This window comes from Cricetulus griseus, assembly GCF_003668045.3.
Source record: "Cricetulus griseus strain 17A/GY chromosome 1 unlocalized genomic scaffold, alternate assembly CriGri-PICRH-1.0 chr1_0, whole genome shotgun sequence".
NCBI classification, from domain to species: domain Eukaryota; kingdom Metazoa; phylum Chordata; class Mammalia; order Rodentia; family Cricetidae; genus Cricetulus; species Cricetulus griseus.
Window position 1 is genome coordinate 228,335,990 of NW_023276806.1, and position 14,126 is coordinate 228,350,115.

Below are 14,126 nucleotides of genomic sequence, written 5' to 3' on the forward strand. Positions count from 1 at the left end.
GGCCTCAGGGAAAAACGGATAGATGTTCCTGACAACTGAGCATGTTTCTCTCAGAGAATGCAGCCAGGAATCCACCCATTCTTTGATTGGACTGAAATGTAGGAACAGTGGTCAGCAGATTCCTAACTGGGCACTCAAGTCAGTTAGAGACAGAAGACAGAATTCCAGTGAACTGAGTCCTGCCAGCGCGCCTACCTAGACAACAAAACACTGGCAATCAAAGGGCTGGAGTCTTCAATTTTTCAAAGTAACATGATTGCAAATGTGCTAAGTAACTGTTTATAGAACCTATTCTCAAGCCAAACATGATTCAAATCTCTCCATTCAGTGAACAAGTGAAATAATCAATAGATAAGTGATGATATCATCACACTCATGTCACTGGACTCCAAAGGGGAGATAGTAAAAATTACCTCACTTATGAAAAGTAGAACAAAGTCAATCTATTCAACTTGATTTGTAAAATGTTTTACATATTTGTTGTAATATGTAATATTTACATATTGCATTTTTACATGTTTCGTTTGAGTGTCTGTCAGTGTGTGTGTGTGTGTGTGTGTGTGTGTGTGTGTGTGTGTATTTTTAAGGACAATTTTGAATTTGCAGCAGTAAGTTTATCTTTCCACCATGTGTTTCCTGACACACATCAATTGTTGAGGATTGGGAGTAAGCATCATTATCCAACTGATCCATCCTGCCAGCCCATGATGTTAGTTTCTAGTTTGGAACTCAATCCAGAATATTCCATATAGATCAGAAAATGAAGGCATTAAAGACATCAAGAGGAGAAGAAAGTCATGGAAATCAAATGTGTTCTTCTTTTTCTGTTTGGTTATTTGAGACCTCCTTTTTCTCTGTATTCCAGCCTGGCCTAGAAACCAAAACATGCCCTGAAGTGACTTGAGACTGCACTCTTTCTGCACCAGCCTTACAAGTCCTAGAAGACACAACCCACCATGCCCAAAGCTCAAATATACATCTGTAATTAATACTGCAAATAGAGAGCAGAGCATATAGAAAAATAATCAATAAATAAAATGGGGTCTGTGTGATGCCTTGGTGAGTAAAGACACTGGCCACCAAATTTATGGACCTGAGTACAACTCCCAGAACTCACATGGTAAGTGACAATTTGTCTCTGGATTCTGGAAGTTGTCCTTTCTTTTCCAGATACATGTGCAACAGGCTTAAGAGTATTAATGTACATACTATATAAAAATAAATAGAGTGTAATAAAACACTTAAAATCTAATAATGTATAGAAGTTTTAGTAACAAAATATGTTGACTACAGGACAAAATGTTTAAAGAGGCAAAGACACATGGATATGACCAATGTGCAGAATATAGAAATACTTCTTTAAACACTGCTTGTAATTCAAGCCACCTTCCTGTGGAACAGCAAAATTCTTGTTGGTATGTATTAAGCATATAGAATAAAGGATCAAGCCAAGGCCCCAAACATTAGCCCATGTATTAGAAAGCCATCCTGAGGTACTTGGAAGGAAACCATGATCTATTTCTGGCCACAAGGGATGACAGAAAGAGAGACAAAATGGAAATACAAACTTTGTGCAGTAACTGACCTGAACTGTAAATATCAATTGGGAACCTTGGGCAGATGGCATGGAGAGATTCAGACAGAATGCAAAACATACATGAAAGGGGATTTGATTAACATTATACACAAAAACTGGAGACTCACTTAACTGTGACATTATTTTCACATTAATGCAGTTAGTTAGCTTGGAATATTCTAGTTCCAAATAGAAACTTTTAGAAAGTATACAAGGAATATTAGCAGGGATTTGTATGGACATATGTTTGTAGATGTCAATACACATGTGTGCATATACATATGTGTTTCTGTGTGAGTATTTTTTTCTGTGTGTGTGTGTGTGTGTGTGTGTGTGTGTGTGTGTGTGTGTGTGTGTGTGTGTGTGTGTGTGTGTGTGTTGAGAGGTTACATACAAAATGGTCATCTTGTAAGCTGCTTTGGTGACTTAGTGGTATCAGGCTGCAGTCCCCAGGGTTTCAGAAGTCACTGCTCATGTTCACTGTGAGAGTGTGTTTCCCTTCTTTTAATTCTGTGACTGCTTCACTAATAATTCTGAATGGCCTGACTGGACACAAGCTTTGCTAACCTGATGATCCTGGAGGGACTGGAGATTCTGATAGTGTCACAGCCTAAGAAAAGCTGTCTTGTATAACTGTTATTGTATTTCCCCCTAGAGTTAAGTCTTTCTCCTACAGTAATAAGCAGACAGCTTTTTAGCCTGGCCATTGAGACTAGCAGCAGAAGCACCTGCCTTTGGAAGTTCTTGCTTTATCACTTCAATACCATGCTTGCTAGAATGCCTCAACTCAATGCATGGCTTTGTATGCAGAAAGACACTTTCGCACTATTGTTTCACTAGGAGGACTCATTAGATGCTTACTTATATATGCACACATTTATGTTTAAGTGTACATGTTCATTTATGTGCAACTCAAAGCTTTGGGTGATCCTTGATTGGCCAGCAAGAGTAACCACATTGTTTTCCTTGATTGGTGGCACCACCTAGTGGTCAAAGTTAATACATAATTTTTGTATTCTGACCCATCAAAAATTACTCTTATCCTGATTTGTATGTGTAGACCATAATTAACAGGTGTGCATTTAATCAACACACCATGCAGAATTATCAGCAAATTTGCCACAGAACTTAAAATGGAAAAAATAGTATACAATTTGACTTTAGATTTCAGAACTCACAACATTGGCCCAAGAACTTTCTACTAAATTTCTAGAGGGTATAGTGCATTAGAGTCTAGTAGATGAGTGCACTGACTAAGAAAGGACATTTCTGGAAGGGAGTGAAGGAATTTCCCTGTAGTGCTGTCAAAAAAACTATGCAAGAGGCAGCCAGGTGGAAGAAAATCTTGAGGTGGGCTTCAGGAAAAAACGGATAGGTGTTCTTGACAACTGACCATGTTTCTCTCAAAGAATCCAGCCAGGAATCCTGCAAATCTATGATTGGACTGAAATGTAGGAACAGTGGTCAGTGGATTCCTAACTGGTCACTCTAGTCAGTTAGAGAAAGAAGACAAAATAGTGAATTGAGTCCTTCCAGGGAATGTGCCTAGACAACAAAACCACTGACAATCAAAGGGCTGGAGTCTTTAATTTCTCAAAGGAACATGATTGCTAATGTGCTAAGTAAATGTTTATAGATCCTAATCCCAAACCAAATATAACTCAAATCCCTCCATTCAATGAACAATAAAAAAATCAATCAATAATTTGTGATATCATTACATTCAAGTTACTGGACACCAAAGGGGAGATAGTAAAAATTACCCCACTGCAGGGGCTGGAGAGATGGCTTAGAGGTTAAGAACACTGACTGCTCTTCCAGAGGTGCTGAGTTCAATTCCCAGCAACCACATGGTGGCTCACAACCATCCATTATGAGATTTGGTGCCCTCTTCTGGTGTGCAGATATTCATGGAAGCAGAATGTTGTATACATAATAAATAAAATCTTTAAAAAAATTACCTTAATTAATTACCTTAAATTACCTTCCATGAATGATATTCATGGAAGCAGAATGTTGTATACATAATAAAATCTTTTAAAAAATTACCTCACTTATGAAAAGTAGAACCAAGTCCATCTATTCACCTTGATTTTTAAATATTTTACATATTGGTTGCTGCTGATGGTGTGTGTGTGTGTGTGTGTGTGTGTGTGTGTGTGTGTGTGTGTGTCTGTGTTTGTGTGTGTGTGTGTGTGCATGTATTTTTGATGACAATTTGCAGCAGTCAATTTAGCTTTCTACCATGTGGGTCCTCACACACACAAAATCTTCAGATTTGGGAGTAAGCACCATTATCCAACTGATCCATCCTGCCAGCCCATGATGTTTATTTCTCATTTGGAACTCAATCTAGAACATTCCATATAATTCAGAAAATTAAAGTATTAAAAACAGCAAGAGGAGAAGAAAGGCATGGAAGTCAAATGGAAGTGTTCTTTTTTTTCTTTTTGGTTATTTGAGACCTTTTATTCTGTGTATTCCAGCCTGACATGGAAACCTAAACATGCCCTAAATTGACTTCAGACTGCAATCCTTTCCAGCAGCCTTACAGGTCCTAGAAGACACAACCCACCATGTCCAAAATTCAAATATGGTTCTGTAATTCATATTGTAAAATAGAGAATAGAGCATATTGAAAAATAATCAATAAAGAAAAAGAAAATGGGGTCTGTGTGATGCTTTGGTGAGTAAAGACACTTGCCACCAAATTTGTTAACCTGAGTTCAATTCCCAGAACTCACATGGTAAGTGACAATTGGTCTGTTGATCTCTGGAAGTTGTCCTCTCTTTTTAGATATAAAGATGCCTTTTAGTAACAAAATTTGCTTAGTACTGGATCAAATGTTTAAAGAGGCCAAGACACATAGGCATGACCAATGTGCAGAATATAGAAATACTCCTTGAAAAGCTTGCCTTGTAATTCAAACCACTTTCCTGTGGAGCATCAAAATTCTTGTTTCTCTGTGTTAAACACACAGAATTAAGAATCAGGATGGTGCCCCACAACATTTGCCTATGTATTAGAAAGCCATCCTGAGGTACATGGAAGGAAATCGTGATCTATCTGGCCCTAAGGGATGACGAAAAAATAGATAAAATGGAAATAGAAGCTGTGAGCAGTTTCTGCTCTGAACTGTAAACACCATTGTGGCATTTTTGGCAGATGGAGTAGTTCTATTTTGTTGGTTTTTGGAACTGAGGTCATAATTAAGATGGTGCTTGGGGGCATTCATATTGTGCCACTAAAGGTGAAATTCTTGGACCAGTGCAAGACAGACCAGAGGGAAAGCATTTGCCAAAAATGTTTTCTTTAATCAAGAAAGAAAGTAGGAGGTTTGAAGATGACCAGATACCTTCATAGTTCCGACCACAAACAATGCCAACTGGAGATGCAGTTGTGTTATTCCCACTACCATCCTAGGTAGATTCCTGGAACCCAAAGGGTTTGGGTTTGGGGGGAGTATGGTTGCAAAGTTGAAACTTAAAGGAATTGATGGAAGGGCACCACTAGGAGTGGAGCCTGTAGCTTAATTTAACTCTACACGGGAGACCTCACCTTGACCAGACACAGACAGGATTAACATATTGATAGCTCTTTCTTGAATTCATGGGTGGTGGTGCATGGCCATGCTTATTTGGTGGAGCGATTTGTCTGGTTAATTCCAATAAGGAAGGAGACTCTGGCATGGTAACTAGTTAAGTGACCCCGGAGTGGTCAGCATTCCCAACTTCTTAGAGGGACAAGGGCATTCAGCCACCTGAGATTGAGCAATAACAGGTCTGTGATGCCCTTAGGTGTCCGAGGCTGCATGCACACTACACTGACTGGAGAAGAGAGGGGGAACTTGGATAGGAATGTAAAAACTATATTGCTAAAAAGAGAACAAAGAAGCAGAGAACAATAAATAAGTACCAGGGGGCACTTGCTGAGAATCTTGAATTTAGAAGCCAACAGAATTGTTTCTGCCTTGTGCTTAAAGGCTCTGAAGCCTGTTTTATTACCTGCATACAACAACTATTATTTACTTATGGGAGAATAAGGAACTCCTAGGATATGAGTCACATAGTCCTACCTAATGGTGTAAGAAAACCCAAGGGAAGTCAGTTAAGATCTCAGTTCCCAGGAGGACATCTGTATGTTTATGAAGACTACTATAAACAGTTTTCATTATTCCAGTTTAATTGACCATCTAGGAAGTTATCCCTGGAACTCAGAATGAAATGTCATAGCAATAGTGCTCTCACAGGGACAGCACCCATGATAAATGATATTTCTTTCTCTTTGGATCTAAGTGGAAGGAGTTTTGACAGCTGTTGGCCTTTAGACATGATTTTATAATCTTCAAGGTCTCCAACCCATCAGACCTCAGGAAGACATGTCTAAACCACAGGTAAAGGTGTGAACAGGGAGAGGTACAGGATGGATGCCAGCAGGCATAAGTGTCCTGAATGTCTTCCCAGAACACACAAGAAGGACCTGGGAACTCACATCATGGCAATGGCAGCAAAAGAGGGGAGCAGATCTAAAATGTACATCCATGTGATTTGTGAGGTTTTCTGACTTGTTTGATATTCAAAATTGTAGAGGAACTGACTATGAGGACTTATGCCTAGATGGACCTACCATGTGTTCTACAAAAGCTAGGAAGCTAGCTATAACAGCAGAAACTAATGATATAAAACAGAAAAATAATGGAGAATAGCAGCAAAGGTACCATATACTTCTTTTGAAAAGAGTAACCAAACTGCCAATCTTCAAGGTGAAAAAAGACTCAAGTTACTAGAACAACAAAAGAAATGAGAGCCATCACTTCCAACTTTACAAAACAATAAGAATCATAAAGGAACATTGTAACAGCTGTAGACCTGTAAAAGATGAAAGCCTAAAATTTGCTGCAATGTGTTAGAACCTAGAGGATAACAAAAAGTCATATATGAAAAGTCAGAAAGAGTCAAAACTTACATTAGTTTACCTGTATTTTGTTTATAAGGTGTTCCCCTAGAGGATGGGTGTATAATGGTGGCCACCAGAAGCTTGGAAATGTTATCTGGAAGGATGATACATGGTTGCTAAACGGAATATATTTGAAAAGAGCAATGTGACTAGATTTAAATTATTAAGAAAAACGTAGGACTAGAGAGATGTTCCATGGTTCATAGCACAGGTTGCTATAGCAGGAGACCCAGATTCGATTCCCAGCATTCACATGGAGGCTCACCTCTGTTTGAAATTCAGGTCTCAGTGCATCCAATGCTGTCTTCCAGATTCCAAGGTACCAGGCATGCACACAGTGCTCAGAAGTATTTGTAGGTAAAAACACCCATACACATACAATAACTAGTTAAAATAGAAAAATGTAAAAAAATGACTATGAAGAGTTATTACCACAAATATGTTAAGGAAGACAATTGTTAATTACCTTAATGTAAGATCTTACAATTTGTATTTATTATTGTATGTGTTTCATAATATCACATTATGTAAGTTTAAAAAACTATGTTACTTTTCAATTAAATAAGTTATTTAAGTTGTATGCCAAATATATTTAGACAGCTTAAAAGAAATGGACAAATGTCCATAAACAATAACAAAACAGAATGCTCTAACTTAGGCCTCATAGCTCAAGTGTATAATATCAGCTGCATTGAGAGGCAGGAGGATTCTAAGTTAAAGCTCCCTGATCTACTGAGTAAATTTAAGCTTATCTTGTGCAAGTCAGTTAGAACCTGCATCAAACGCAAAAGTCAGAAAGGGTTAGGATCTTTATCACTAGTAGAATTCTTGCCTAATATGATGAGCGTTCAGTTTTAGTCTTTACTACTAGAAAGAAAATGGGGCCAATGGACATTTAAAGACACACTTAACAGTAAAAAGACAATTTAAATAAAACTGACAGGATAGAAGAAGGGGGTTGCAAAGAATCTATCTGAGAAGAATGTTGTGCTTTGAACATTCAAAGAACCTGCAGAAAGATGGGTAACATAGGGGCTTGAGAGATGGCTCAGCAGTTGAGAGCACTGACTGCTCTTCCAGTAAGTCCTGAGTTCAATTTCCAACTACCACAAGGTGGCTTACAACGATCAATAGTGAAACCTGGTGCCCTCTTCTGGCCTGTAGCCACACATGCATGCACTCTCTTTACATAATGAATAAATAAATCTTAAAAACCAAAACAAATAAATCAAATATTAAAACAGGTGTATAACACAACTTTCAAGCCATGTTTGCAGTACAATTTCCTCAAAGACAAAAGTCATCAATAAGCACATGAAAATCAAATTCAGGAGACACCACCTCCTCCTCAGTTTTGTACAGGTACAGTTACAACACACAGATATTACATAGAAGAATTCCATGGAACCAGAAGCCTTATGCACAGCTGCTGAGATGTAAAATAAGGCAGCTGCTTTGAAAACAGTCTAGAAGTTCCTCAGTGCATGAAGCAGATATTTACCATAGATTCCACAGCTCCTAGATGGGAACCCATGAGAAAGAAATGTGTTTGCACACCTTGAGCACAAGTGTTGGTAGTGGTATTGTTTATAATGACCAGGAGACATGCACAATACAAACTAAAGAATAATTATCTGAGAGAGCATATCCTGAAGTTCCTTCCTGTGGTTTAGATAAGCATAAAACAACAGCACAAGTGCAGAAGTCAGAGGACAACCTTTTGAGTAGCTTCTCTGTGTCCACCATAGGTGTCCTTGCAATGGAAATCAGCACTTGCCTACAGCAAGCACTTTACCTGATGAGCAATTTCCCCTTTCTTCTTTCTTTCTTTCTTTCTTTCTTTCTTTCTTTCTTTCTTTCCTTCCCTCTTTTCTTCCTCATTTACTTTGTTTTTGAGAAAGCCTGTCTTCCTACCCCTCCACACTTCTCTTTTGCATCCACATTTTTTTGCTTCTTCCTTCCCCCTCCCTGTTACCCACCTTTCTCTTTCTTTTTCTTTAATGGGGCCATATTTGGTCTAGTCATCCTGGCAATCCTACTGCCTCAGCACTCCAGTGATGATATTACAGGCCTGGCCATTACAGTCCTGGTCCTTTGGGAGTATTTCTCACTTGTGCCTACAGACTTGGACACCTTCTCTTTGCATGTGACCTGTGGTATTTTGTTTGTTTCCCTTTTTATTACCATTGTTTTAGCAATAAATGGAGTAGTTTCCTCTCTTTCTTTTCCTTTTGTTGAGAATGGTTCTCTCTATGTAGAACTATATGTCATGGAACTTGCTGGGAAGTCCAAGCTGACTTCAACTTCACAGAAATCCACCTGCCTCTACCTCCCTTTTTGTACTGAGAGTAAAGATATTTAGCACCAGACCCTGGCTCAGATTCTTTCCCTGGCTTTTTTTTTCCGATTTATGAGTGTTCTGTGGATGAAATGTCTATTCTTACCTCAGTGATGTATCAGTCACACATGATTCAAATCTTCCTTTTGTTTATTCTCCGTCAATTCTAATGCTTTCTTTGGTATGGTTTTCTTCCTCTGTGTTTCTGACTTTGTTGAGTGTGTTTTGCTTCTTATTGTTGACTAGCATGTATTGTTTTCAGAAAACATGATGAAGGGCAGGAGGAATTACCCAGGTCAGGGGTATCATCTGCACTCTCCAAATCTCCAGATATTCTCCAAGGCTCAGAAACCATTGACAATGGCCAATCTGGCTTAGGTGTCTGCTTTCCTTGCAGTGCCTGGCCAGTTAGTATCCTGGTGACAGCTGAGGTCCTTCCTATCCCTTCTGTGCTGGACTTGGAATGCCCAGAAGCACCCACTTGAATGGCACAGTGGCTTCCTCCTTTCTGCTGTGATTTCTCCCAACATTCCCATCTCATCTGGTTGACATTTCACAGGAATTCCTCTGTATTTCTAGATGGCTCTTGATGCCTTCTCTTCTTTTTCAGTTTCATTAGGAACCTCTCTCTTTAAACATGTACAAAATATTCCTGTTACAGCTTTTCAGAAAGGTTTCTGAATAGTCAGGAGGCAAAATACCATGCTGGCAACAAAAAAGCATATCTTCTGAACCAAATTTGGCACATATTTTTCTATCTGTGAATTTTTTATTAGGAAATATCACCCTGGTTCCTAATATTGAAACTATATCTGAGGGTTTACTTTATTGAAAATGACATCTGCCACTGCTGGGTGTTTAACTCAGTGTGGGAGCACTTACCTAGCATGCATGATACCCTGGGTTCAAGCCTCAGCAAAGATCAAAGAGAGAAGCATCTGAAGCCATAAACTTTAGAGAAGAGAATCTGTATGTGAATGGACTTCTTTGTTTCAGAAAATCTATTTATTTAGTCTTGTACTTGGTGTTCAAAATTTCAAGATACACAATGTATTTTGACCATTCCCCCTTCTCACACTTTATGCATGATATCTGCACCTCTCTCTCTCTCTCTCTCTCTCTCTCTCTCTCTCTCTCTCTCTCTCTCTCTCTCTCTCTCTCTCTCTCCTTCTTCTGTGGGTAGCTGACTTATCTATTTTGTTTCACCTCACAGAGAGTTCAAAAGCTGCCATATCATTTTTGGAAGACAGCAGTTTATATCCTTTATATCTATCTGGAAGAATGGATTCTTTTCATGCAGGTTGCAGGTGTCATTCCTCAGTGTTTCCTAATGTTAAGAACCCAGTCAAGTCCCAGAGGCAATATACACACAAACAGCCAAAATGAATAGACAAAGTGTATGTCTACCAAATTCCTGCTTCCATGAAATCTTTCTGGCCTGAATGCCTGAAGTCCAGTATTTTACAGGAACCCAAATTCTCACATTCCAAGGTCATTGACCTTTGCTTGCTGGCCACCTGGGGGAGCCTGAATGCTGGTCAGCTCACCTTCCCTCCCTTCAACCTAATCCTACACTCAGGATGAGAATTCAACTATAGCAGGAGGAATTAGAAAGTGAATTCAACTTCATAAAATACATATTTATGTAAATCATTTTGTTGGGAAATCAGGAGAAAAGCCATGTGATGTCGGCAAAGCCAAAGATAAGTATTAATGGAGGAAACATGATTTTCTAAAGAAATCAAGTGTTGCCCCAAATCAGAAAATCAACCACAAGCAATGTCCCAGAAGAATTTTCACAAAATATGACAAATAATATTGCAAAATTTGTATGGAAAAGAAATGTGCCATAATGGCTAACAATTTATTGAAAAGCTCTGACGGGGCTTTGGTATGGTGACTGCCTCTCAAGCTGTTCATTTACCCTGAGGTAACCACAGATGTTAAAACAGTAAGAAATTGGGAGAGCAAGAGTCATTTCACAGGAAAGGACCAGCTGGTCAAAAAGGAGACACACAAGTACCTGCAAAATAGTATGTGACAAAAGTTTCTTTAAAAAAAGAGACATGGTCCAACCATATTCCAGGCTGGCCTCAAACTCGCCCAAAGAAGGATTTTAAGGACTATGATGAGACAGCCTTTATGAAATTCTGTTATGTTAAATAAATCAGCTTCACAACTCTGAGTTTTTCACCCTCAACTATTTGGGTGAGTAAATGTTTTATGTTTGTCTCTAAGTGCATGTTCTTCTAATCCATGTATGCTACAGCAACAGGTAATGTAGGAAACAGGCCCAAAGCTTGGCAGACGTGCCTACAAGGCCAGGACTGGGGAACCGAGGAGATGTCCTCAATGTCCAGTCTAGGGCAGGAATTCAATGCAGAGTTGGATCAAACTTGCCATCTAGGTAAAATAGGGTTCAAAGAGTGTAGGAGCACACCTTGTCAGATAAATTAACCCCTTTAGCAGCCAAAGGGACTGTATTTTAACCAGGCATAAGGCCAGCAGAGGAACATGTGGGAAAAGGTTGGCTTGGCTTCCAGCTTTCCTAAGCAGACGTGGTCAACAATTAGGAAATTTGTTCTTTTAAATCCTTATTGCCGTCTGCCTTTCCCAGATTAAGGTTGGAGCTGACCATAACCGGTCACACCTGTTTTTGAGAATCCATCAGCACCAAGGCTGGCAGATTTCTCATTAGCATCCAATGGCTCATTAGAAAGCTGAATGGAATCAGCAAAACCAGGTATATATAACACTCTGGAAACCAGATTGGAGATTCACCATTCTCTGGAAAAATGCAAGGAGCCCACACCAAAACAGGATCTGGCCCTCTCAAAAGTCCCCAGGGAGCTGCTGGCCCAGGTCTCCCTGATCTGAGTCCCCGAATTGCCTTGAGGTTGTAGGGGCTGTAGAGTGGGGTGGGTGGGCTGTGGTCTGGACTGGGTGGCAGGGTCGTGGCCAGCCCCACCTGCCCTCCCAGCCCTTAGGACATGTCTTCTCCTGGCAGGTCCTCCTCCAGGTCCCTGTCTTCCCGAGGTCCCACAGTGCTGGGGTTGGGGGCACCCAGGGGAGGCCAAGGCTGCCTGTCTTCCTCTGCCTCAGCAGGCTCCTCCTTCACTTGCACCTGGTGGCTTTACTGAGGAGGGGAGAGGCGAGGGGGGCTGCTGTTCCCTCTGCAGGGCAGTGGCTCCCCAGGGGCACCCATGTCATCCTGGCTGAGGGGCAGAAGGCTGCAGGCTGAGCCAGGGTTCAGCATGTCAGGACTGTTGAGGAAGGGGAGGTTGCTCTCTGCCAGGGCAGCCTGATAGCTGGTGTTAAGGGGCCAAAACTGAGGCCCGAGATCATCACTCCCTGTCATCCTTGATGATCTCCGTTTCTGATATTTCTGCTCCTCCACGGTCCACACAGCCCCCTTGACAGTCTCCACTTTGACGAAGCACTCATGCATGCTGAGGTTTTGGCTCACAACTTTCTTCCAGTTGTCAGTTTTTCCTCGGAAGAAGGCAAACATCCTGGTGATCCAGTTACAGATCTCTTTCAGAGTCAGTTGCCTATCTGGAGATTCTAGAATGGCCTGGCGGATAAGGGAGACATAGGTGAAGGGGGGCCTGACAGCAACATTCTTGTAGAAATCATGATTCTGGGCAAGCTCTGAACAGATGGGGGAGCTGAATTCGTGGCTGCTTCTCCTGCGGGCAGGGCCCCCACTATGCAAAGAGGTAGAGCCCAGACCAGGGGGTTGCAAGGGTGTGACAGGGGCAGCAGCTGAAGTTGGGGCATGCACGAGGCCATCTAGGAATGGGTCTGAAGAGACGGTCACTGACTGGCAGAAGGGCTTGGGCTCTGAAGGCCCCATGTGCACATGTGCCTTCATGGCCTGGAACCGCTCACTCTCCTTGGTGAGCTGGATCTCCAGCTGCTGGACCACCTGCATTTGTTCTTGGCATTGGGCCGTGCTCCGATCATCCAAAGCATGTTCTGTGTTGAGGTGTTTGATAAACTGGCCCAAGTCTTCACACAGGGTCTCACTGCCTGGCCAGTTGCATTCCCCATGTCCATAAAGGGGGTGGGAACTGGGGGTTTCCTCATGGGAGGAGCTGTCTCTCTGAGATGTGAGCACAGTGGGCTGTCTATTGGGTAAGGGGTGGTGGCAGAGGGGTGGGGAGACCTTGGGGGGCCTGGCGAACGAAGTAGCAGTGGCAGCTGTGCTGGCGAGGTCCAGCCCCTCCTGCCTGATGCTGTCCTCAGCAGGCTGCCCTGGGGCACCCTGGCCTTTCCACAGCTGAGGCAGGTGTGATGGGCACGCGGCTGCTTGCGGGAGGGCCTGGAGGGGCCAGGAGGCTTGGCTGGGCTGCAGGTCGACCAGCCCCTGCCTCTGCAGGTTGAGCAAGTGCTGTTGCTGCAACGAGCATGTGCTGTGACATCATGGCCTCAGACATAGGCACCTGCACTGCAGAAGCCCACTGTTTGCTGTCCTTGTTCCCTGGGGAGTTCAGATTGGAGGCTTGCTGCAACAGGAACTGCCTGGGCACCTGGAGAGCCTGTTGCTGTTGGAACTGCAGAAGCTCCATGGAACTCATCTCGCCATCGCTGTCAGCTCCCCTGGTGGTGTCCCTGCCAGAGCCATCCCTACCTGCAACTGCAGCCATGCCTGTGGTCCAGGCCCACTGCCGCCATCACCTTGCCCAGAGAGGCTGCCCACGCCAACTTTCTGACCAGTCGGTGCCGACCTGATTGTCTCCGATCCAGATTCCTCCATCATGTCGCTCTATAAGGACCTGGAGAAGAGAGCCCAAATAACATTTTTAACCTGATCGTAATAGTCTCTCTATATAGAATTGTCTCCACAATTTAAAGAGTCGTAAAAACAAAATGATTCTTAGAACATAGATTAAATGAATCATATTATTAGATGCTGAGAGACCATTGCAACAGCACATAACTTCATTCTCTGAGCTGTGGTTGGGGCCGTCTCTCCTGCATATTTTTACTAGTAACAACAGGAGCTGCTGTTCTATCAGAAGAACCATTAGTAAAAAATGACATAGTATTTTCATGGGACTGCTCCTTACTATTTTGGGAATCTGAAAGGATACATTAGCATAAATTGCAACAGCCCAAGATTTGGAAACTGATTATCAATTTTCCTTGAAATCAATTAATGGTTTTAACAGGCAGCTGTCTCCTGAGTGGCTTTTTCTCAAAAATCATGTATCAACATTTACTTTCTAGATTTTTCATTACAACTATAAAAA

At 41.7% G+C, this 14,126-nt stretch overlaps 1 protein-coding gene across 1 annotated transcript; it reads right to left on the reverse strand.

The window, feature by feature from the left end:
* Positions 1-11,854: 11,854 nt before the first annotated feature.
* On the reverse strand, positions 11,855-13,633 carry LOC113832619 (forkhead box protein P4-like). Its single transcript, XM_035452057.1, is given in 3 exon segments — positions 11,855-13,276; positions 13,278-13,528; positions 13,531-13,633. Coding segments are annotated over 3 exon segments (1,776 nt in total).
* Between the last annotated feature and the right edge of the window lie 493 nt (positions 13,634-14,126).